Here is a 23,977-nt window from a genome sequence, read left to right as displayed (position 1 = left end):
GTTAGGGTGTTTCTCTGCTAGTTGGTGGTATCTCATTAGTTTGAGTTGTTTTGGTTCATTCTGGGATTTCTTCTTGACACTTTTTCTTGACCAAGGCACCATCAGGAATGTACAAATTCTTCTGGGATGCCTAACCCATGCTAAATACTAACCTTGCTAACCTTACCAAGTAAAGGTCTCCACCACAACAGACCATTAGTTATCTCAAAAAGCTGCCTGATAATGGTAAACCTTAAGAAGGATGCTATGTTTCCATGACCACCGAACTCTAAAGAATTTTGCTAACTTATTAAGATCTTCTATGCTGTAGCATTTTCCATGTTTGTTTTTCAAATTGTCTCTCCAAAAAATGCTGGGTAGCTTATAGCCACTTCATTAAACATTCACTTTTTAGAAAGCGACTGATTGACCTCCGTCATGAGCACCCCTTCACTCTCTCTGCAGTCATTAGGGTACTTAGGGTAACAGCTATCAAGGATGTATTGTATGATACTGAGAGTAAGTCTATGCTACAAGTGCTATAGCTACAGCATTGCAGCTATGCCACTGTAGTACAGATACTTCATACAGCGATGAAAGGGGGCGTTCTGTTGGTATATCCACTTGGTAGCTATGTCAGTGGAAGAATTCTTCCATCAACCTACTTACAGCTATTGTGGGGGTCAGCTCCACTTAATTACATCACAACGGACACAACATTTTTCTTATTTACTTTAGGTGTAGATGGGGCCCAAGGGTTTTACGAGGGGACTACAAGAGTCTATTACAGTGATATAGGGTGACCATGTTTCCCTATGCTGAATATGGGACGCCTGGTAAAATTACTCGTATTCAAGCGAGTCCAATGGCAATCAGTCATAGAAACGTTCAAATTAACATCAAATTGACTGAGCCCCTGTTAAAAACAAATACTGTGTAGTTGGATTCTTTTATTTACCTTCTTATCTTTAGGGCTTTAGGGCTCACGTAGAGAGAGGTAACACACACCCCCCTACCCCTCATACACACACATGGGGAGGGGTGACACACACACGCTCCCGCACCTCTCACACACCTCCTTGCCCGATGCTCTCTGAGACAACACGGGGCGCCCTCCTGAGACAACACGGGGTGGGGGACACATGCAGTCACATGCCCTCCCCTCCAGATTTCTGCCACCAGAATGTGGCCAGCAGCAGCTTTTTCTCACTGTGAGGGAGGGAAAGGATGGGAGCTGCTTCCAGCTGCAGGGAAGGAGGATGTGGGGGAGGGGAAGGGATGACCTGGCCTGTGTCCTTGCAGAGCTCATCTCTTCCCCACCTCCCCCCCACCACTCCCATGTGGCTGGAAGCAGTTTGTCCCTTCCTGCACACATAGTGTCAAAAGGCAGCTAACCCCTCCAGGTTGCTGCTGGCCACCAACATAACCTAGCCGCCCCCAGCTACAGCTCGGGCAGGAAGGGGTTAAGCCGTAAGGATGCATTATGTACAGGGGCCCAGGGAACCTGACTTCAGGGGCTTTGGCAAACCCGGCCAGAAAGGTGGCTCAGCAGGGGATGGAGCAGCCCTTTGCCCCTTGGGGGCAGGACTCAGGGCAGGGGAAGGGGTGAGGAGGGTGCTAAGCCCTGGCCCAGGGGCTGCTGTGGATCCTGCAGGTTATGGGCATGAACAGGCTGGAAATCGCTTCTCTTCCCCCCCCATCCACTCCAGAGCTTAACTGAGGGGCAGAGAGGTTTCCCCTTGCCAGCGCTGTGTGGGCTTTGGCACATGCATGGCTCCGCTTCTCTTGCTCAGTGCCCTGGCCCAGAGGGTCTTGGGCTTTCCCAGGGCACCGGCCCAGCCAGAGGCAGTGGGGGAAGGAAGGAGCCTGCCAGCCAGGCTGTTGGTGAGCTCAGCGCTTCAACCAGGGTCTGGTTCTCCGCACAGTGCTGGGAGCGGGATGCACGCCGCTGGGGGGTGGGATATGTTGGAGTAGTGGGGCTGAGTGGAAGGGGTGGGGGCAAAGAGGCAAAGTAGAGAAAGGACAGTGAGAGGGGAAGCACGTAAAGGGCCAATGGGTGGGCAGCAGAGGCAACATGTAACCGGCCACCACCTGGCGCCTGCCTGCATTCACCAACCACCGCAGCTCGCAGCCAGTGCCAGCCAGAAAGGGGATGGGGGGGCGGGGCCCTGCAGGCCAAGAGCTGGCACGCTTCGGGGGGAGTGGCTGGCCCTGTGCACTGCATCTTCACCCCGCTACCAGCCTTATATCCCCACCCCCATCATTGGCCACTGGACCCCCCCGACTCACCGCAGGTGGCTGGTGAGCAGGATCTGGCCAGCAGTAGGACCCACCAGTACTGATGTGGGGGAGACAAAAAATACAGGGCAATTTGCCCATTTTTAAGAAAAAGTCAGGACACCTGCAGGAGGGCTTAAACGTGGGACTGTCCCTTTAAAAATGGGACATCTGGTCATCCTGCAGTTATATGAATCTTTACCTGTTTTCTAGAGATAGCATTACTAACATTCTACTATCATTGTGAATTTCTATGATGTGTTGATGGAAGGAAATTCATGCAGTCGTCTCAAACGCATGCTTATAAAACCTTGTATCACAACACATCACCATGAACTATGTACACACACCAGCAGGAAGGGGAGATTTTGAGCTTTCCATTGGGACAGAGTATTTGCTTCTTGTAGTTTCTGAAATGCCAGATGTGAAACATAAGATAATGTTAAAGCTATTTAAGATAACGAGACCATTCTATGACATTCATCTCCCCCAGTACTTGTAAAGTTGTACTCAGTGTGACCAATATATCGGGGGCGGGGGGAGGAGGGAAGGGATTTCATTAATAGCACCAATTTAAAAAAACCACAACATCAAAAACAAAACCTCTAAAACATAATGCACCTTTCTGTACACTGTGTGTTGATACTGTATAAAGGTATTCTGACTGTGAAGTCAATGGGACCATTTGTGGCGTAAGATGTTGCTAAACAGGAGCAAAGGTGTCAGAATCTGGCCTATAATGAATTTAACAGAATAGATTTCTCATCACTACCTCTTCATTATATGTCATCTGCAGGAGCATCCTCAGGTGCCATTGACTTATTACCCACTCCTAGTCCAGCAACTAACTGGACAGCTGGGCTTCTGATAGACAACAATGACATGATTTTTAAATTTGATGGAAAACAAGGAGCCAAAATTCCTGATGGAATAGTACCAAAGAATTTAACTGATCAATTCACTATCACTATGTGGATGAAACATGGACCTAGTCCAGGACTGAGAGCTGAAAAAGAAACCATTCTTTGCAACTCTGACAAGACAGGTGAGTCTATTTATTTTAAATCTTTTTGGCAGAGATCACGGTGGCATGAGTGGAGTTTTTCTTCCCATCAGTTAATATATTTTGAAAGGAAGCCATAAATCTTGAGTATTGTGTCTCTGAAAGTTTTACACATTCCTTAGTTGGGTGGTAACTGAGCTCAGTGAAAGTTTCCGCAATACTTTTGCATTTCTCAAAATTCATCTGAGGATTTTGTGGAGAGTGGTTGACAAAATGGGGAAAATTAGTTTTTAATTTTTCATGATTTAGATTTGGGAAATTAGTTTTAAGTGTTAATTGAAATCAGATTAAATATTAATTGGAAAACTGCTGACCTAATTAATCCATAAACTAAATGGATAGGATCTAATCCTCGATGGTGGTAAGCACCTGCAGCTTTCACTAAACTCATGAGGAGGTACAATTCTGAAATAAAGTAGAATGTTATGTTTGTTGGTTTGTTTGAAGTGTATATTGCTTATACAGGCAGAATTTTTATTTGAGGCAAATTCAGCTAGACAAAGCAATTATGACACTTCAGTGGTCTAAGCCTCTTTATTTGTTATATATTTTCAGAAATGAATCGGCACCATTATGCACTTTATGTGCACAACTGTCGTCTTGTGTTTCTGCTGCGTAAAGATTTTGATCAGGCTGATACATTTCGCCCAGCAGAGTTCCACTGGAAGCTGGATCAGGTACTTGGGCTCCTTTTGTTATCTGTATATAACCTATACTTACGGAGGATGGCTCTCTGTTCCACTCATCAATGTTGAAGAGTTTGCTGCAGGCTTTGAGCTAACTGTTTTTATCTCGTTGCGATAGAGGCTTGTAATTTTAGATCCAGAGCTCGTGGGTTTGATTCCCATTGATGACAACCACGCAGGGGCATCACATTACATATAGTTCCTAAAAAGTCCTCCATTCACCATCAGAAGCCTGTTTTATTTGCACAATAGAACTGATTTAGACCTTTCCAATAAGGACTTTGCTGATGTGGAGACAAGTACTTGATGGTGTGTGTTGACTTGTCCTTCCTAGTCTGTAGACTCCTACATTCAGTTGCTGTTATATTTAATTTTGATTGATTATGAAGAACACTTTATGGAGAAAATATTAAGTAACCGAAGGTTGCTTTCCAGAGAATTATTAATTCTAGTCACGATAAGGATGATGCAAAGACACATTTTTACAGACTAATATTTGCTTAAACCAAGTTTTTGTGACATATTTTTGAGCACAAAATGTAAAGTTCACATACAGGTACAGCATTATGCTAATTGTTTAATCCCTTACTTTCTTGTTAAAATGTACCAGAAGGTTGCCTTGAATCCTGATTGTCAAATATATGTAACAGGAACCCATTTAATGGACATAGCACTTGTTTTTCACTTCTGGTATCCAGATGAGGGTTAGTTCCGGTATACTTGAAATGAAGAAGCCTTAAAATGCCTCAAAGGATGAATTTACACTAATGAATGGTGAACCTTAAAGATCTTGTAAAAATGATTTAGTTTGATACTATTGTGTTGAGTGCAATAGAAATATTTATAAATCAATGCCAGGAAACTGAATTGCTACAGTAAAAGATAAGTTTTGATAAGCATTCAATATTTTAGAGATATTTATTCAAAACGTATGTGTACCATTTTGAGCTGGAAAGCTGAATTAAAATCACCTTGTGATTTTGAAGCAGGGTTATTTTTTTTTTCTTTTGAAGAGGGAGGAACAGTGTCTTTGAATAAGTAAACTAGCATGAAATTCCAGTAACTTAGCCATGACAAAGCACTGGAAAATGTGAAGTAGGGGACAATACTCCATTGATAGGGAGATGTCTAACAGCCTGACAGAACTTTTTAATCTCTACTACAGTCTGTGATTTTTTTCCTTCACATGCTTTCTCTCTGTCATTTCCACACTTTTTCAGATATGAGGCTAAAAATTAGACACACTTGGAAATATAGAAATGGCAACAGCTTTAAAATTATGTTTTCCCTCTTACATTCAAAAACAATGTATATCTTTAACTGGACTCTGGATTCTTTTCTTTTTTTCGTGTCTAGTCATATTTTTGCTTGTGATTAATATAGATGATGGTTAGCAGGCAACATACATTCTCCGGGTTTATATTTTGATACTAACATTTCCTCCCTCTGTCTCGTGCAGAGTGCTGCTCACCTCCTAGCTGCTTTGGTACACCTTTCCTTTTGGATTTTAGGGTATGATATGCTACTGTTTCAGAACAATACATAGAGCCAAATCAGAGTGTCTGTGTCAAAACTTGATAAATACAACTGCTATCCAGTGTCCAATAAGGGGTGAATGAGGGCCTGAGGCTGTGAGCCAAATTCTCTGTGAAGTCAATGGAGCTATGACAGTTTACACGAGCAGACTGCCTCACATCTTGAACTGAAGTTTAAACATCACCCCAGCTATTTAGCTATAGTTCTTTGGTGTGTATCTTGAAGATTCCTGAAGATTTCATCTAGAGACAATTGAATGAGCCCTTAGAGACAGTTTGAGATTAACATGGCCATGCTCTGAGTTATATCTCTGGTGAGAGATGAAGAGCTTCACTCAGTTGAAGGAATCTCTGCAGGAGCAGATACCATTAGAAGGGAATCCAAACCAGTAATTGGCATATTATATTTCCATATTTAGTGAAATAATATTGGCCTGATTGTCACTAGAGAACCACTTTTATACTTAAAATATGCCCTCCATATTATCATATAATATCAGGCATTGACCAACATTGAAGATGGACTGAAAATTTTTATGTAGGGGACTGGGACCCTATTACTTAAAAACCATTCAATGATAGAAAAGATTTATTAGATCAACTAGTTCATTTTTCTTTTCTCTGCTAGTGTAGGATAATACTCACAATATATTTTCTAGTGCTCTTCCATGCTGAAACAACAGGCTAAGTGTAAAGTATACATAAAGTTTGTTATGGTTAGAGCGACTAGGTTTTTGTGACCCTTAGTTACTGTTGTCCCAGTCATACTGCAGGAGGCTTTGGCAACTAGGAAAGGTCACTTCTCATGTAAATGCACTCTCTGTTGCTATTCCCTCTGGCCTTCCAGCACCGTCTGCAAATTCTTCCTGAACCCAACCAGACTGAAACTCTGGGAGAGCTTTTCAAAGATAATTCCAATGGAATGTAAGTGCCTAATCTACTAAGGTGAAAATCCCAGTAGGTGCCTTTCTGCTTTTTTAAGGCACCTGAATATCTTTGAAAATCTGGCCCTCTGAGTTTAGTTAGGCCAGGATCTAGTACATGACCTCTCAGTCTTTGAAATGAATAGTTTAAGTGCTAGTGTGATGGAACCTGGCTGTTTCAGATTATTAACCAGATTCTCACAACCTGGAGCATGCTGTAATGTGGAAATCTGAAGACTTCATGGCATGTACACGGTTCAGGAAGAAAAACCAGAGGTTGATGCAGTGGGCCCAGCACAGAGCATCTGTTAATTGAAAGTAAACAGTGGGCGGGTACTTTATTGGGCATAAATTACTGCGTGACTCTGACAACAATTTGGTGCTTGTTTGAGCTGAGAGGAGTCCAGTGACCTCAGGAGCATGGATTATTTTTCACGAGTACTGTGGAGCAATAGAATTCATGATACCAGATTCTTAGGGTTCCCTGTTTAGCCCACAAGATGTTTGATGTTCTGAGGCAAAGATCACAGAAGGCAGCTCGTTTTCATCTTGAGTATAATTTCTTATATTTCATTTATATCTATAGCAGGAAGACATAACTGAGTCCCAAATTCCATCCTCGGGTAAAGGCACAGCACAGGTTGCCATGTCAGATATTATATGGCTACTCTTCTTGTAGTGTTTCCTCCTTTTGGAATATGATGCAGCCTGCAGTTATAATACATGGGGAGACCTCCACACAGTAGGAGCTGCAAAGTTAGCTGTGAGCAGCTGTGGGCAGGCTGCTAAATCTATTCATAGGTTGATGGGGTTCTTTTCAGTATGGTATGTATTTACCCTATACCTTCCATTAAAGTTAATGGAAGAGTCACAAAGCTAAATTTTTGCACATGGTGCTAAACATTCACCCTATAGTCCTCCACTGACCTGAAAGTGTCATAACGTTGGGCCTGTACCTGCAGAGCACATTTAACCTCTTAGCTGTATATGTGCCAAAACACTAATAGTTAAGACTGTAGGACTTTAAACTGAAGGGACCCTTGTTATTCATAAGAAACATTAAAAAAATGAATACAGACTACCACTGATTCTTTTTAATCCCCACTTTAATCATCTCTGAAATTGATTGCAGCTGCCAGTATAGTTTCCAATTGAGCCCCTTAGTAATGACCCAGAAGATAAGGTTCAGATAACTTTCAAGAAAAACAGTGTGTATCTCATATGCACACACTGTTAGCATAGCTGCAACATTTCCTAAGCAACTGAGCGACAGATGCCCCATAGGTAGCAGCTTCCCTATCTTCTGGCAATTATAGTTTATTGTGAAGCATAGGTGTTTCCTTCATTTCAATGTGCAAAATCAAACCATTTATTTTTTTGTTTTTGTAAATTTCCTGTACAGAAGTTTAAAAGGACATTTGTGAGGCATTTGCCAGAGCTTTTTAAATCATTTCTTTTCTCACAGTTAATTATAGAGCCCAATTTTCAAACTTTAGTATATATTAGGAGCTGATTTATCACCATAGTCCATATAATGGTGTCAGGGTTCCTTCCCCACTCTGAACTCTGGGGTACCGATGTGGGGACCCACATGAAAGACCCCCTAAGCTTATTTCTACCAGCTTAGGTTAAAACTTCCCCAAGACACAAAAATCCTCGTATCTGGGATTCAGTATGCTGCGACCACCAAGCCATTTAACAAAGAATCAGGGAAGAGACCACTTGGAGATGTCTTCCCCCAAAATATCCCCCCAAGCCTTACACCCCCTTTCCTGGGGAGGCCTGAGAATAAACAAGATGAGCACAGACCAGCCTTGGGTTTTTAGGACCCTAAAAGCCCCATCAGATTCTTAAAAAACAGAACGTTATTAAAAGAGCAAAAGAAGATAACAGAAACACTCTGTAAGATTAGAATGGAAGATAATCTCACAGGCAGTCAGATTCAAAACATAGAGATCCCTCTAGGCAAAACCCTAAGTTACAAAAAGACACACAAAAAGAGGGATATACATTCTCTCCAGCACAGCGAATTTCACAAGCCAAAAACAAAAGAAAATCTAACGCATTTTCTAGCTAGATTACTTTTACTAACTCTATAGGAGTTGGATTGCTTGCTTTCTTGATCTGTCCCTGGCAGAGGCATCACACAGACAGACAGACAAAACCTTCCCCCAACCCCAGATTTGAAAGTATCTTGTCCCCTTATTGGTCATTTTGGTCAGGTGCCAGCCAGGTTACTTGAGCTTCTTAACCCTTTACAGGTAAGAAGATTTTATAGTACTGTATCAGAGCTTCTTAACCCCTTCCCTTTATATTTATGACAAATGGCATCTAAATTGGCACTTAGTTGCCTAAAATGGCTATATGGAAGTTTAAATCCATATTTAAGATCCTAACTTTAGGCACCCAAATATGAAAATTGGGCTCTATAAATAATGATCTCTTGGAAAGGAATCTGAAAAGTGTTTCCTTAATATTTTTCCTCTTCAACTTGTGAGGTTGTTGGTGAATGAGTGTAGAGTTGTTCTTTAGTTGAGTTATTTGGGAATAATTGGTGAGGCTGGTTATTGTAGAATTTGAACTTTTTAAATTCCCTTTGGGTATAGCTGAGCCAGTGGAGTATCCCCCAGAGTATTTGTAACCAGTGATCTGCTGTTAATGAAGTTCTAGTAGATATCCCTCAAGTTCCCAGGGGCCACTGATGCTGCCTACAGTCTCAGTAAACTTTCTCTACACAAGGTTTTTTAACCAAGTGCCCTTCAAAGGGCCAACTTGTCATAGTTGGAATAGATATTTGGGGTGAAATCCTGATCTTCTTTAAATCAATGGGAAAACTCTCATTGACTTCAGTGAAACCAGAATTTCACCCTAGAAATGTAAAACCAGTTAAATTTTCTAGTCTCTCTTCCTGCCAATGTAAGATTGTTTCTTAAAGCACAATAGGTGATTGTGTTTACAGATCTACTGTAGAGTTTGCAAGTACTTTCTTCCTTCTCCTCAGAAAAACTCCTTTCCACCTGATATTTCTGAAGCTTAGTCTCCTGCCAAGAGATAAATACTTCTCTGAAACATTGAAGTTAATCAGAGATGGGTTTTTGGAGATCCAAGAGTTTGAAATGAATCCTTTTCTCATTTGAAAAAGGTCTATAAGAGGTTTTATTTATCTATCACATCATATGTCTTAGAAACTCCATATGTGTCTAATGTGTGTCATGCAGTTGCAGTTATTTTGGGGAGGTTAGGTGCTTAATATTAGAGTTATAGGCTACAATTTTTAAGCCTTTGAAAGTTCCCTCCCCAAAGGTCTTATAATTTCTGCTTCCTTATGGCTGTGTCATATATATTTCCATCAACAGAACTACTGCCATTATAGATTGTCAAAATGGCTTATGTTCAAGGAGGTTACAAACTCTGTCAGTATAGCCTTTGTTAGTGGCTGGATTGCATCCCTGCAGTGGGGTTTAAGGAGATTAGAAAGCAGTTCTGCTACCCAGTCATCTAAAGGCCCAAAATTTAGCTATATCCCTTGATCTCAGTAGGTAAATGGATACAGCACATTGTGGTGTTTAGATGTTGCTTGTAATTATTAGAATTGGGAGCACTGGTTGTTGGAATTCTGAAAGGACAGGAAACAGGAAGGGGGAAGAGTTGAGAGGCTGGGAGAGAGCTACAGAGGGTGCAGCAGCAGCTTGGTAAAGAGGTTCATACTTTGAAAATATAGTCCTGTTGAAGCTTGTTAGTACCTTGCCTGGTTGATACAACCTTTTGGCGACGAGGATGGATCTTCTGCCTCTGAACCCACCTGCACCCTTTCTGCAAAACCCAGGTGAGCCTCCAATTGCTTTTACAACTTGGATCTATATGTTTGAGACTTATCTGCTTGCAATCAGTGCTACAGAGATTTCTGAAGTAAGAAAGCATGCTCTGCTAATCCACTGCCTTGGAGCAGAACGGCAGCGTATATTTTACACTTTTCCCCTTCCAGATGATAAATATGAGACTGCACTCACTGCGTTAAAGAATTTTTTTGTGTCAAAAGTGAATGTAGTAACTAATCGCTACAGATTTCGCCAGCGTGAGCAGAAACCAGGGGAAACTATAATGCAGTATATTGTTTCCCTGAGGAGTCTGATTGTAATTTGTGACTTTGGGAATATGGCAGATGAGATGATTAGAGAAGAGCTCATTGAGAAAATAACCATGCTTCATGTAAGAGAATGCTTACTTCTAGAACCACAACTTACACCTATTGACTTTCTAATGGGCGGGTATGGAATGCTTCTTACCTTGCACCTGCCTACGCACCAAGGGGAGATTATGCCAACATCCAGTCTGCATTGGATGACTTCACCATAGTACCAACACAACAAGACATTGCACTGGAACTGGGGCTTGAGAGACAGCCTGTCAGACCCAGACAACCACCTGTCTGGACCAGAGACTGTTATGTAATATCTACAGTATTTTCAGTGTAATATTTCTGCCAACAGTATAGTGTTTTGTTTCATATTTGTTTCTGTGGTTAGAACAATAATGTTTATTTAATTGGGAGAGTTTCTTAAGAGAGGCAGGAATGTGGTGTTTAGATGTTGCTTGTAATTATTAGAATTGGGGCACTGGCTGTTGGGAGTCTGAAAGGACAGGAAACAGGAAGGAGGGGGGAGGAGTTGAGAGGCTGGGAGAGAGCTTCAGAGGGTGCAGCAGCAGCTTGGTAAAGAGGTTTACACTTTGAAAATAAAGTCCTGTTGAAGCTTGTTAGTACCTTGCCTGGTTGATACAACACACATGAGATAGCACACCCAGAGACTCTAAATCCCAAAAGTCTGCAGACACTTATATTGCTTAGATTGTCACAACTAGCACAAGAAACAATCTGATGATGAAATCAACATCAGGAGTCCAAAGGGAAAGAAATCGTCTTGAATGTGTGGCATAGCTGAGGAGGACATCCTTGGGCCTCCTCCACCACACAAATACCTACATTCATATCAAGGTACATGTTTCATGAATGCTTAACCAATATTCCTTTCAAAGCTATGTTTATAACAACCCCTTTTTCTGCAGTTCAGCATTAACCTGTCAGTAAGTGTGTTGTAAGTGGTTATTGCAGGTGTTAGGATACATTGTTAATCTGCTTTGTTGAGACTATATTGGTGGAAAAGGAATGTAGGAAAATGAGGGGTGAGCGCAGGGAACTGGGGTTTGGAAAGGGCTAAATCCTCTCTTACTCACACACTCATCCCTCTTCTTATGTAAAATAATTTAACTAAGCTTGACATATACCCTCAAAAGATCAGCTCTCTAACCCTCCTCAAAAACTTTGTGCTGGCCCTGATATAGTGGTGAGTCCATGGTGAACAAGAGTTAGTTAATTTAGAGAAGGGGTGGCAAAAAATTGTTTCCCAAAACTGCTAATACCAACTCTGTCGCCAACACTACAGTTGGCCATGGAGATCTGCAAGGAGATAAATGCTCCTCTCACCCATATAGTACCTCCCCTGTGGTGGGGCAGCATTAAGGGGCAGCAAGGTTACAGCTCCTCCTCCTCAGCTATATGAAGAGATAGGGATCCCCATCCTCCTTGGCTGGTGTGGGAAGAGTTCCCTTCTATCTCAATCTACTTTATACTACTGCTCCTTCCTGACTTCCTCTGACCCATACAGCACTGAGTCCAAATAATGATTTGTATAATAAGCCATAGTTTCAAAGCCTTTTGGTAATAGTGGAGGACAAGGCATTAAACAGGCCAATGCACAATATATTTCACACTCTGTGCACCATGGATATTACATTTTTCATACTAATATGCAAGACTTAATCAAAGCCAAGACATTTTCCCCCTAAATCAACATCTAAAGCTGTAATCTTATTTTGACCTTTCAGCCAGGGACACAAGAATTTTTAATTCAAACTCTAATTATTTTCTGTCTCTTGCTATTTCGCTCATATTGAATCTGGTCCTGGAGCCCCCTGGCAAAATCTTCATTGAGTCCCTGCAAAAATGGCTGCACTGCAGGATCTAGGAGCATGATGCAGTCATGCTAAATTGGCAAAAATGGATAAAGATGCAGAAAATAGCTTCTTTTCAAAGTCAAGATAAGCTGCTCTGAATAATCCAAACTGAGTGTAAAGCACAAATTGTACTAAAACAGCCTCAAGGTTAGTTTTATCATACAGAAAACAGTGATTGTTCATAGTAAGAGAGTAGGTATTCAAATGAATCCGAATATAATGTGTTCTATCTATCTGCCTCTACACACGTGCACATGGTGTTGAGTAGGCCTCCATTTACATGCAACTGACTCATTGACGATGTAGAATAGGAGCTTACAGTTGATAGTGCTTGTCCTTTAATACACTGCATTTCTATTTACTTTGGAAAGTAAGCAACTGTGCGTGTGTATGACAGTGCTTTAGCTGATTTTCCAAGATATGCAGCTATGCATGCTGTGTTATCATAGGGCAAAATTAAGGGGTTAGAATCGGATATATAGCCTTTCATATCCAGGGTAATAGTTTGAATTAGTTTTGTCAGTAGTAGCTGAAAGTTGTTATTATATGATGGCTGTTCTATATGAAATTAGGAAATAGACTCAGACTACTTCCTAGAGGACAAGTGACCATAACATGAAAATCATAAAAGGGATCTTTATTGACAGAGTCAGCAGAGGACTATGACTGAACTATACTCTGAACCCTAGAATGCTGGGGTGTATTGATGGGATAGTGTGGCATAAACTTGCACTGCCCATTACATGAGTGTCTGTGTGTTTGTGTGAGTGTCTGTGTCTGTGTGTGTCTCTCTCTCTCTCTGTGTGTAAATCTGGCACCTTTCATTGCCAGTTTAAAAAAAAAGTTAGTGACTTTAATTAATCATGCACAAAAGAGTTTCAATTCGTAAGCACATAACTACTTCTTCACCAATTGGTATGCAGGCCTGTAGAGCACTGTGCATACATCCTTAATAAGCCTCCCACAGACAGAAAATTAGAAAACACCTAACTTGCATCCTACACAGCCAGCAGGAGAAAAATGATAGATGAATCATGCTAATCCTGTGACTAAGAAGAAATCATCCCAGGCCTCAAACAGCCTCTGCGGCATCCAAAGCACCCCTAGTCTACTACATTCTAACCCTCTAATATCTTATCTGACACAGTTTATTTACCATTTTTCTTTCTCACTCTGAATGCTATTTTGATCCATTATATGTAGCATCTTGCTTCAAAGCAGCCTTTGCCAGCACAAAAATGTCCTTTGAAATCCCAATTTAAGGTATTTTTAATGTAATTGTACTATCCCAGTTAACAGCCAGTCTTGACAAATGGATTAAATTTTGTGCTGCGCAAGACCAATTGTGCTACATGAGCCTGAAAACTCTTTTTATGCCAACTGATTTCTATAATATTGCATTGTGCCGTTGTAAACCTGCTATGACCCTTGAAGAGGCATTGAGCTGCATTCAGAAATACCCCTCTTTGCATTTAATTTCAGTGATCAGGAGATATTTCTATGGATGTTTGTGTGCTGCCTTTTGAGACTGACCCCCGCCCCCCGCTTTTTTTTTTCAGGGATATAAATATTCGTGTAATTTTATTACAGGGCAGGATTTTCAAAAGCAACCAGAGTTGGTTTAACTTTGGTCCCATTGAAGTCAGAGGTAAAACTCCCATGGAAATTAAATGGGAAACAATGGAGGAAAAACACAGTATGGATCAGCTCCTGCAAACTCTCCAAATAGCTCTATGGAAGTCAATGGGTGTTCCATACATGGAGAATGTGCACAAGCAGACCCTATATGTTGGGACCTGTATATGCTGCAGCAAGCTGGACCTACCACATCAAGTTGTCTTGTTTTTTTCTGAAGTATTCATGTAGAAATTCTCCTGGAGCTTCAGAAATTGTTTTTTAAAGATTTTTGTTTGTTTAAATATGAATGTGAAAAATAGACTCAGTCCATTTTTCTTATTTGCATTTATTTTGTGCTGTCCCTTGATTTCCAGTTATGCCACTGAAGTTTTTATAGAATGTGCATGACTATATTGCGGAAGTTATCGGGCAAAGTTGGAGAGCTGGGCAGCTGGGTAGGGAACATCTGTGACTTTTGGCTCACAGAAAGTCAGTTTAGCTTTTGGAGATTCAAGAGGCATTTTTATTTATTTATTTATTTTGCAAGGGGGAAATGATAGATTTTGTTCCCCCTCCCATTTGTGATTAATAACAGAAGTGATGTTAAATTCTAGTTTGGGCATAAGGTTTGAAAATGTGTATTTTTCTTTAAAACTCTGGCAGGATATTAGAAAGGAACAGAATGGGGAAAGTTTTAGGTAGAAAATGTACCATGAATCAGATACAAAGAAGTTTCAGGAAGAATACTGACAGGTTTCAGAGTAGCAGCCATGTTAGTCTGTATTCGCAAAAAGAAAAGGAGTACTTGTGGCACCTTAGAGACTGCCGAATTTATTTGAGCATAAGCTTTCGTGAGCTACATCCAGTGAAGTGAGCTGTAGCTCACGAAAGCTTATGCTCAAATAAATTTGTTAGTCTCTAAGGTGCCACAAGTACTCCTTTTCTTTTTAGGAAGAATACTGTTATCCAAATTCTACTAAATAAAGTTCTTTTGTTCAATGTTAGATGAAAGCAATTGTGTGGTTCTTTACCATAGTCACTAATAAGACAACTCTCTGCTATTTTCTATAGATATAATGGTTAGATATCTTACTGAAGCTGGATTTTTTTGTAACTTTGAAACAACGAACAATGTTGGTATTTAAACTGTAATCAATAAGTCTGTGTTAACCCATTTACATGATAACCTAAGAACGGCCATACTGGGTTATACCAGTGGTCCATCCAGCCCAGTATCCTATCCTCTGACAGTGGCCAGTGCCACGTGATCCAGAAGGAAGGAACAGAACAGGTAATCATAAAGTGATCCATCCTCCGTCACCTATTCCCAACTTCTGGTAAACAGAGACTGGGGACACTTCAGAGTATGGTTTTGCATTTAGATGAAGGGGAGCAGTTTACACCTGTCTTAGAGCTATTGTTTTTTAATGTCTCCAGGCTCACAAAGAAAATTCTATATCGGTTTTCCACTTATTCCATGTCTGGAAGATTTTCTTGGCAACAGTAAGGCCTAGCAATGTAAATTTGTAGCTCCTCGTACAAATTCTGTGTCAAGGGTGTATTTCTTGGTTATCTTTGTAGCTACAGAATTGCAAAATACAGAGAGCCCTACCTATATGAATTAATCAAATGTTAATGGCCTTTTTGCAATTTAGTGACAAGAAAAGTGGATTAAAGCATTATTTCCTCATGTGTGAACTATGGACCTAATTTAGTAGGACATATTGAAGTTCTAGTGTGACAGCATATAGACATGCTGCAGTTATAGTACATAATAATCTGGGCTTTCAGGCGCTTTGACTGTCAATATGATAAAGCAGTTTAATTATTTAAAGCTGTAATTAAACCATCCATATTTTTTGAAAGGGAATGTGAACTTACTGTGCTATCTGCATATTACAATTCTTAAGTCTTACAAAAATGATTCACAATTCACCTGGAAACAAGTTTGCAAACTCTTGTATTTGACAGTTGCACTAACGTATACCAGTGAATATATATATTATATATATATATAATAAGCTTATAATAACTTATAATTGCTATGAAGTAGCACTATATATATATATAAGTTATTATAAGCTTTGCATTTATTTGCTTGCCACCGTTGACTCTTTGTCTCATGTCAAGGCTCCCACACTGTGCTGAGGGAGTGCTAGATAAGAGCCATAGCTATGAATATTATGAAGTTTGTCCAATTATTGAAATCCATTCAGCCTCAGGACATGGAAAGTAACATTGTCATGTAGGTGCTTTCATTCAAGAGTGTTTGTATTCCTCTCAGGTTAGTAAAGTCTCAACTCATGGCAGAGAGAGACTGGTGGTCGGTAAGAGATGATTTATGACCTTGTAGTATAATTCCTGCTCACCAATTTCAAAAGCAGAATTAACGCATCAGAAGGCCACTTTGGGTACAATGTCTATACTGCAGTTAGACACCCCCGGGTGAGACCTGTGCCCACTGACTCGGGCTCGCAGGGCTTGGGCTGTGGGTCTATTTAATTGTGGTGCAGATGTTCTGGCTTGGGCTGTACCCTGAGCTTTGGGACCCTCCAACCTCAGTAGGCACTGGCCAGCCACAGGGTTTTCATTGCAGAGGGTAGACATACTCTTTCACAGCAAGAGGACAGGTGTGACAGTGCTGGGTGCTATGAGGGAAGAGAGCATAGTACTAATAATAATGAAATTCTTGTAAATGAAGAGGGAAGTGACAGACCATGTTAAGGGTCTAGTCCAAATTCCAATGAACTCAGTGGAACAGCTCAGTTGGAATGGCTTGTTCAAGGGATATGTAACACAGAAAGCTTACTAGTCTGCTTCGAATTTTCCCTCTGCCACTTAATTATATATGACCACCATCCCCATTTCAGAGCTTGAAAAACTGAAGCATAGAGAAGTTAAATGACTTGCCAAAGGTCACCCTGTGCATAAGAGCAGGGTGCAGAACTTGGGTCTTCTAACTCCCCGTTTCTGTGTTCAAACCACTAAAACATGTTGCCTCTGTATACTATATTAATGGATAATATTTTGAAATATGTTATTGTAACTGTTAATGGTTTCATGAAATATAGGTCACTGGTTTTATAATATTATGAAACTGTATGGAGCCCGGGCCTTTGGGGTTTCTGGATCTCTGGCACTCCCTTGTCACCACCAAGGGAGATGGGTGAAGAAGCATCTCACTGTACGTGGAAGGTCAGACACCACAGGCAGTTCTACTGTAGCCTGCAACCATGTAATTGGCTCACACTCACTACTTAAGCCAGGAAGTGACCTGTGTCAGCCATTTGAGCAACTGTGCAGACCTCTGCTACTGCCACATTGGACCCTGCACTTGCCCACCTCCTCCAGTCCTGATCCAGCCCTATTCCTGATTCCTGCTCTGCTCCTGACCTGCTCCTCAGTTATAGCTCCCACCTTGCTCTTGCTCAATGCCTGATCCTTGCCTCTCTCTGGTTCCTGCCCTTTTCCCTTGCTCTGACCATCAGCTCCCAATCCTGGCCCTGACTTTTTACTCTGGCTCAACCCTTTGGTCTTGGCATTAGGTATCTGAGCCAGCTGCAATCCTCAGCTTTGATGGCTAGTCCTGACTTTGGCTCAACCTCCTGGCTCTGATACTTGGCTGTTGACTCTGGCTCTGACCCCTGCTTCTGTTCCCCAGTGTGGATGCCTGCTCTGACCACTAGACCTGTTTCCTGCTCTCACCAGTTGGCCAGACTTCCTACATCCCGGCTGCTAACACATACTAGAGGCATTTGAATTCTCATGAAAACACATGGTTTCCAAGTCACAATGGGCCGATCACAGCCACTTTTTCTTATCAACATTTTGAATGTCTGATCCCTATTGATCCCAATTGATTGAAAAATGTAGTTCTTGACTTTGTACCTTGGTAAATCCTACCTATCAACTTCCAGTGTCAAGGTACATTGGTCAACAGCAAAATTATTTAAATAATTATTGTTTAGGGCATCTTACAAAATTAATTTAAAATGAAATAATAGTCAAATAAATCACATATATGTATGACCAATGTGGCAATTTACTGCAATATACTTATTGAATTAAATTTAAGTATCTTTGGAGTCCATTGTATTAAAGTTAAAGGTTATGTATTATTGTGGGCCTGGTTGATCAGAGGACTATATTGAACAATGTGGCAGACAAGAAGCGTCTTTTGGGACAATGCCTACAAAGTGGATTCCTGGGAAATAGCTGGGGAGAGGTGCAAAGCAAATCCCTTCTGCTCCCCCCAGTTTTTCAAAAACTCTACCTTTTGACACCCTGAGAAGAGAACCATTGCCTGCTGATTACTTGTTCCCAAAATTGAGCTATTAAAAGCCTAAGCTGTATAAAGAAACAGTCAGCATGCTTACTCTGAGCTGAGGCTGTTATGAACTTATTACTACAAGAAAACTTTTTGCTGGGGTTTGAAGGACTGACTCCTACCTGAGCCCCTGCTGGAGCTGGGGATGATCTCTGGCAAGCTTATTAGCATGCGTGTAGGTTCTTTTATTGTTTTTAATATGTTTTCTATGGAGTGCTTTCACCTTAAGAATAAATGTGCTTGCTTAGAAAGAACTGTATGGTAACTTATAACTGCTGACAGTTAGGTTGTTCATAGCCTTTGAAGAGTAAGCAAAGTGCAAATGCTGGCCTGTTTAGGTAGTCTGGCTTGCTGGGAATATCACAGTGTAGGCAAGGAACTGTGCAAACTTGAAACTTGGTCAAGAGGGAGAGAGAAACATGTCTTTGCCCAAGAGAGGTGATGGCTAAGGAACCGGAAGCAGTGGGCCCTTGCTGGACCAAGGAGGGGGAATACAAATGCAGTTGCTATGAACTGTGAACATAGGATGTATAAGGATTAAATTTTGGAACTGTATATTCAGACTGAACCTTGTAGAATATTTTCCACAAGCCTATTTTATATAAAATATAACAGATCAGTTATAGTATGAAGAATTTTTACTTTATTGCCAATCGTTTGCTGTTGTAGTGTATCTGATTATCTTAATTATCAATTTAGAAAACTTAATGTAAGCTTTATCATTGCATTACCCAATGTGTCTTTTAATGTATGAAATGGATTCATACACACTGAAAATGCAGATTATCTTGAGAGTAGCCTAGCATTTCAAATCTGCTCACGTAATAACATATTAGTGCTATCTTAACCCCTAATCAGTTATTTGAAATTCCTAATTCACTAAAAAATTTCATCAGCAAGATAGCACAAGTGATATTTTTTTAAAATGTTAGGGTGCGCAGTGTAGACTAAATTCAAAATAAATTGTTAATTCACTTTGCCAGTTTTGGCATTCTCTTAATGTAACCTAAATGAAGATGGAAATGTTACATGAAAGTGAACAATTCCTATGTGCTAATGAATGGGTTTATGTCTGCTGTGCACTTGAGGGAATAGAAGAGTCCAACTCTATTTGATGCTGTTGTAGATTCACTTTGATAGTTGTCTGCCCTGGAGAATTGCCTTTTCTCAGACAATAAATTAGCTATGTCCTCAACTGTGATTTTTGTATGAGAGATGTAGCGTAAATGTGATTTCTCACACTGTGTGCATCCTGTCTTCACACTCTACAGACACTTTTAGTCACCATTGTGAAAAGTGTCTGAGAAAACACTTGATACGCTAACCCATTCAGGGACTTCAGATTTTTTTTTTCTATAAACCCAGAATGTATCTGCTTTTTGTAAGGAAAAAAGGAATGAGGAATGAGGAAAAAAGTATAAAATAAAAATATTAATACAATGTCATAGTTCACAATATACCCTGTCATGTTTCAAGAGTAATTATATGGAAAAATAAATATCAATATGAGATCCATAAACCAAAAGCCAGTTATATAATTGTAGTTTGGTGGCAGAAAACTATACAATATGTGTCTCTTTAAAGTACATTATTGTATAGACTCTACCAGTCTAAATATGTACTGGCAGTTTAAATCATTACAGTTTTTACTATGTTTCTTAAATGGCAGGACTATGAAAACTTCAAGAAGAAGAGAGCAAAGTTCTATTTGTCGTTGAGGAAGTTTTGTTTTTTCATCAATATGCATTTATCTGTAATATCTCAGCTACATTTTGTGTGCATGCTGATGTGCGTGCATACACATGAGTGAGTTTGTGTACAGATAGGGAGTATATGTTTTTATATATGAAAATAATTTGTGTAATATTTCCAAAATATTTGATAAGCTTAACTTTGTGTAGTTAACACATTCTATTATTTATTTTTAAAAATCTTTTCTACATCATTATCAAAGACCTCAGCAATATTACATTACTTCTGTTTATAAAATAAAAGCTGAGTAAAGAGCATGAGGCCCTAGCTAGATTTAAGAAATATTTATTTCCTGTGAGATGGTGGAAAGATCTTGAGGCCATTGATCAGAACTACTCCTTGGAATGTTTATCTAAAGCTTGGTTCTTCTGCTGTGGACATTAATAATAAACCTGAAGAGCACTGATAACACTATGGCAATTACAGAAGATTCCAAGATGGTTCTTTAAACACAGGTATTTTAAATATACGTCAGTTGTAGCATGTGCCCTACATTTACATAATATTGTAAATACTTAAATCTGATTCTAATCTCAGTTGCATAGAGGAAGAAGGTCATCTAACTAAAAACTTTATCTCATGCACGTGTGGTACCTGATTTTATGAGGTAGGGTATATGGGGTATGCTTGCAAATCCCGTATCTAAGATTAGAATTGGAACCCAAGGACCCAAAATTATCCTTTGGACTAGTACACATCATGCTTTATGGGATGCCTGTTCTTGATGACTAGGGAAATGCTCAATTGGCATGTAATTTGCCCCCTTTGATATGTAAGACGGGTACATGCTTCATGGTGTGTGGGGAAGTTACCAGTCAGGATTAATTTTGACCTATAAACATATGATCATCATTACTTTTTATTACCTAATGGGATGAATGCTCCGTTGTGTGATACACATGCAGTTTCATAACCTCTTATTCTTCTTATCCCTGTGTGCACTTGATAGGTGTTGATAAATGTATTATCAGGCTCAGCTAGCTGTACACAAAGAATGAGACATTATAGCAAAAACTAAAATATTATCAAAGCTGCTGAACAAGGAGGGCTCTTTCACTAAGATCTCGTCCTTTATGAAAGGAGATGCTGTTGTGTAAGGGATCCTCATCTCTGGTGCTGCCTGAATTCCTATCATAACAAACAGCTCTCTCAAGTGTCTTGACGGAGTGTGTTGAGGGGGTGGGTCTGAGTGGGCGAGAAAGAGGTAGGGAAAGGGGCAGAATATAAAATAGATATGGGGGGCCTTTTATGTTCCTTGTATGTGGCAGCTAGAGAGGGAGAGGAGCTGCTGGAGGTTGAAGGACAGGGCTGAGGGCACAGAAGGAAGAAAGGTGGGGAAGGGCTGGGGACTGCTGGTAGAACAGACTGGAGGGGAGATGCTGACCATCAGAAAGTGGGGATGGTGCCAGTGGACAGAGCTGAAGGCTGCCAATGGCAGATTATCAGCTAGAGGTATCAGGGCAGCCCTATTGTAATATGGAGAAAAGCATTGCCCTGAGCTCTTGCAGGGTCAGTTCACTGACTAGAAGGCTGTTGTGGAGCAAGCACCTCCTGCCTCTCTGTAGCAATAGGTTTACTATCAGTGCATACCCTCACAAGGTGAGCAGCTGAAAACTCTGCCATTAGAGATGGGCATCAGCTTCTGATGGGACCCTGTTGAGACAAAGATGTAGATGGGAAGAGGTTAGGAGTGTTTTTTCAGACCAAGGAGCATGTTGCAATTCCAGTGTGCTTTTGATCTGTGAACAGGCAACAAGCAATCAGCCAAAGAAAATTCTTCGTGCATTTGTAGTGTTTCCCTCATTGCACGGACTCATTTCAACCAAGAAAACTACAGCATGCAAATATAACGGTAGGGGTCTGATGATTGATTGATTACCTCTAATGTAACAGCAGCACTGCTCAAGGCTGACCTGATCTGTTGAACTGTCCTTGACTGTGAGTGTAACAATTATAGACAACAACAGTTAATAACATGGTTTAATTACAATATCTTCAAATGTGTCCATTTCCAGCCTTTTCAATTAGATGTAATTTATTTGGGAAATTTAAAGTGTCATTAATGAGCCCTTTGTTTGTTAGAAGGACTATAAGAATGTGGCACTCAAAGGGATTTCTTAAAGATATCTTAGGGCCAACTTTAACTATTAAACTAAGTAACAGCTGAAAATCCTCCAAAAAGTAAGTTTTTACTCACAAATTTGGCGTTGTAAATTTGGGGACGACACAGTGTATTATTCATACAGAATCAAGTGGTTGAATCACTCAATGGAAAAAAGAGAACCTGACCATAACTAGGCAGTTGTGACCAGGAGCAGCATAATAAATTAAGAAGAAAAAAATGTTTTTGATGTTGGAGAAATCAAGAAAATGTTCTGGAAGGGTAGTTTTAGTGTTTGAACTTCATCTCTGTACTTCTATTGCAAAAAAGATTGCTTTCACACCAATAAAACTTCTGATCAAGCCATAGGTTCTAGAAATTTTGAGAGAATTTTCACTTTGCAAGATTTCCAGACCAAAAAATTTGATACACATTTGTATATGCTTTAGTAGAGTTGGTTGGGAGATGGTTTTTCATCCATGAAAAATGTGGATGAATGTTTTCTTTCAATCTCATTAAAAATTTTATTTTGATTTTTAAAAAAATTTGTAGTGAAACCCCCCAAACTATTGTTTTGTTGTTGTTTTTTCAGAAGACCCCCCAAGATGTTTGACAAAAATAGAATTTTTTTCATAAAAATGTCTATCTGATTAAAAAAGCCAGTATCTGTTGAATAACATTTCAGTAGCAAAACTTCAGCCAGCTCAACTCTGTGGATAAGCATTAGAACTTTTGGATATTTAACCTAACCAAATCTATAAACCTTCTAAAGTTTGCCTATCCGATGAAGTGAGCTGTAGCACACGAAAGCTTATGCTGTAATAAATTTGTTAGTCTCTAAGGTGCCACAAGTACTCCTTTTCTTTAAACTAATCTAGACGCTCGAGATAAATTCTACCTTCAATTACACTGATACAAATCCAGAGTAGCTCTGAGGAGGACAGAATGTGACCCTTACTGCTAACTCAGTTTCTCACAAAAGCAAAGCTATCATGGTTATAGTTAGCACTGAAAGAATGCTATCTGCTGACTAAACAACACTATTCTCTGACTATATCTCAGGCATAACAGGTACTTAATTAACTTGTCTCTGTATGTTACCTAACATATAATCTGTCTCTACATAATGCCAGCTGTGTAATTAAATGGCCAGCAGTTCCCATTTAAGTCGAGAGACAATGCATAATATTTGGGTTGGGTAACTTACACATTTATCTTTTATAATAAAACACAGAAGGATGAAAATACGATCATTTTTCAATTTACAGAAACTAAAAAGGTGGCAAAATATGAATCTTTGCCACCTCCCGTCACTAAAGATCAAAGTCTGCTCAAAACAAACTAGCATTCACGGTCTCTTTGCAAATATGGAACTCTAGGGCCCGATCTTCAGAGGAACGTATAACACTAATTTGGGAGGGTAGATGCACATATCATGTACATGTCTCTCTCTGCATATCTTCATCTCATCTAGACAAAAGTATCATTTAGAATTAGAATAAGGCTTCCCACATGAAGAACTATTCGGTTTCTCAGGGGACTTTCTCTCAATATAACATTAAAGTTTTAAAGGAGCAGGGAAGCCTTTATCGCTGATATGCACTTCCTTCAAATAAATCACCTTCCCAATCATGTGAAAATTGTAAAAGGGCGTGTGTTCATTGCCTGTCTGAACTCCACATTCCTTCTGTGAGGTATTCAAAGG

General features: G+C 40.1%; 1 protein-coding gene across 1 annotated transcript in view; it reads left to right on the top strand.

Moving 5' to 3' along the window:
• CLSTN2 (calsyntenin 2) overlaps nucleotides 1–23,977 on the top strand; it is a 377,146-nt gene that overhangs the window by 272,529 nt on the left and 80,640 nt on the right. Inside the window, exons 7-8 of the mRNA XM_077826928.1 lie at nucleotides 3,053–3,301; nucleotides 3,875–3,996. Of these exons, the coding sequence (XP_077683054.1) occupies nucleotides 3,053–3,301; nucleotides 3,875–3,996 (371 nt within the window). The remainder of the gene's footprint in view (nucleotides 1–3,052; nucleotides 3,302–3,874; nucleotides 3,997–23,977) is intronic.

Source organism: Eretmochelys imbricata, chromosome 9 (assembly GCF_965152235.1).
Source record: "Eretmochelys imbricata isolate rEreImb1 chromosome 9, rEreImb1.hap1, whole genome shotgun sequence".
Taxonomy (NCBI): domain Eukaryota; kingdom Metazoa; phylum Chordata; order Testudines; family Cheloniidae; genus Eretmochelys; species Eretmochelys imbricata.
This window is presented reverse-complemented; position numbering and strand designations above follow the sequence as displayed.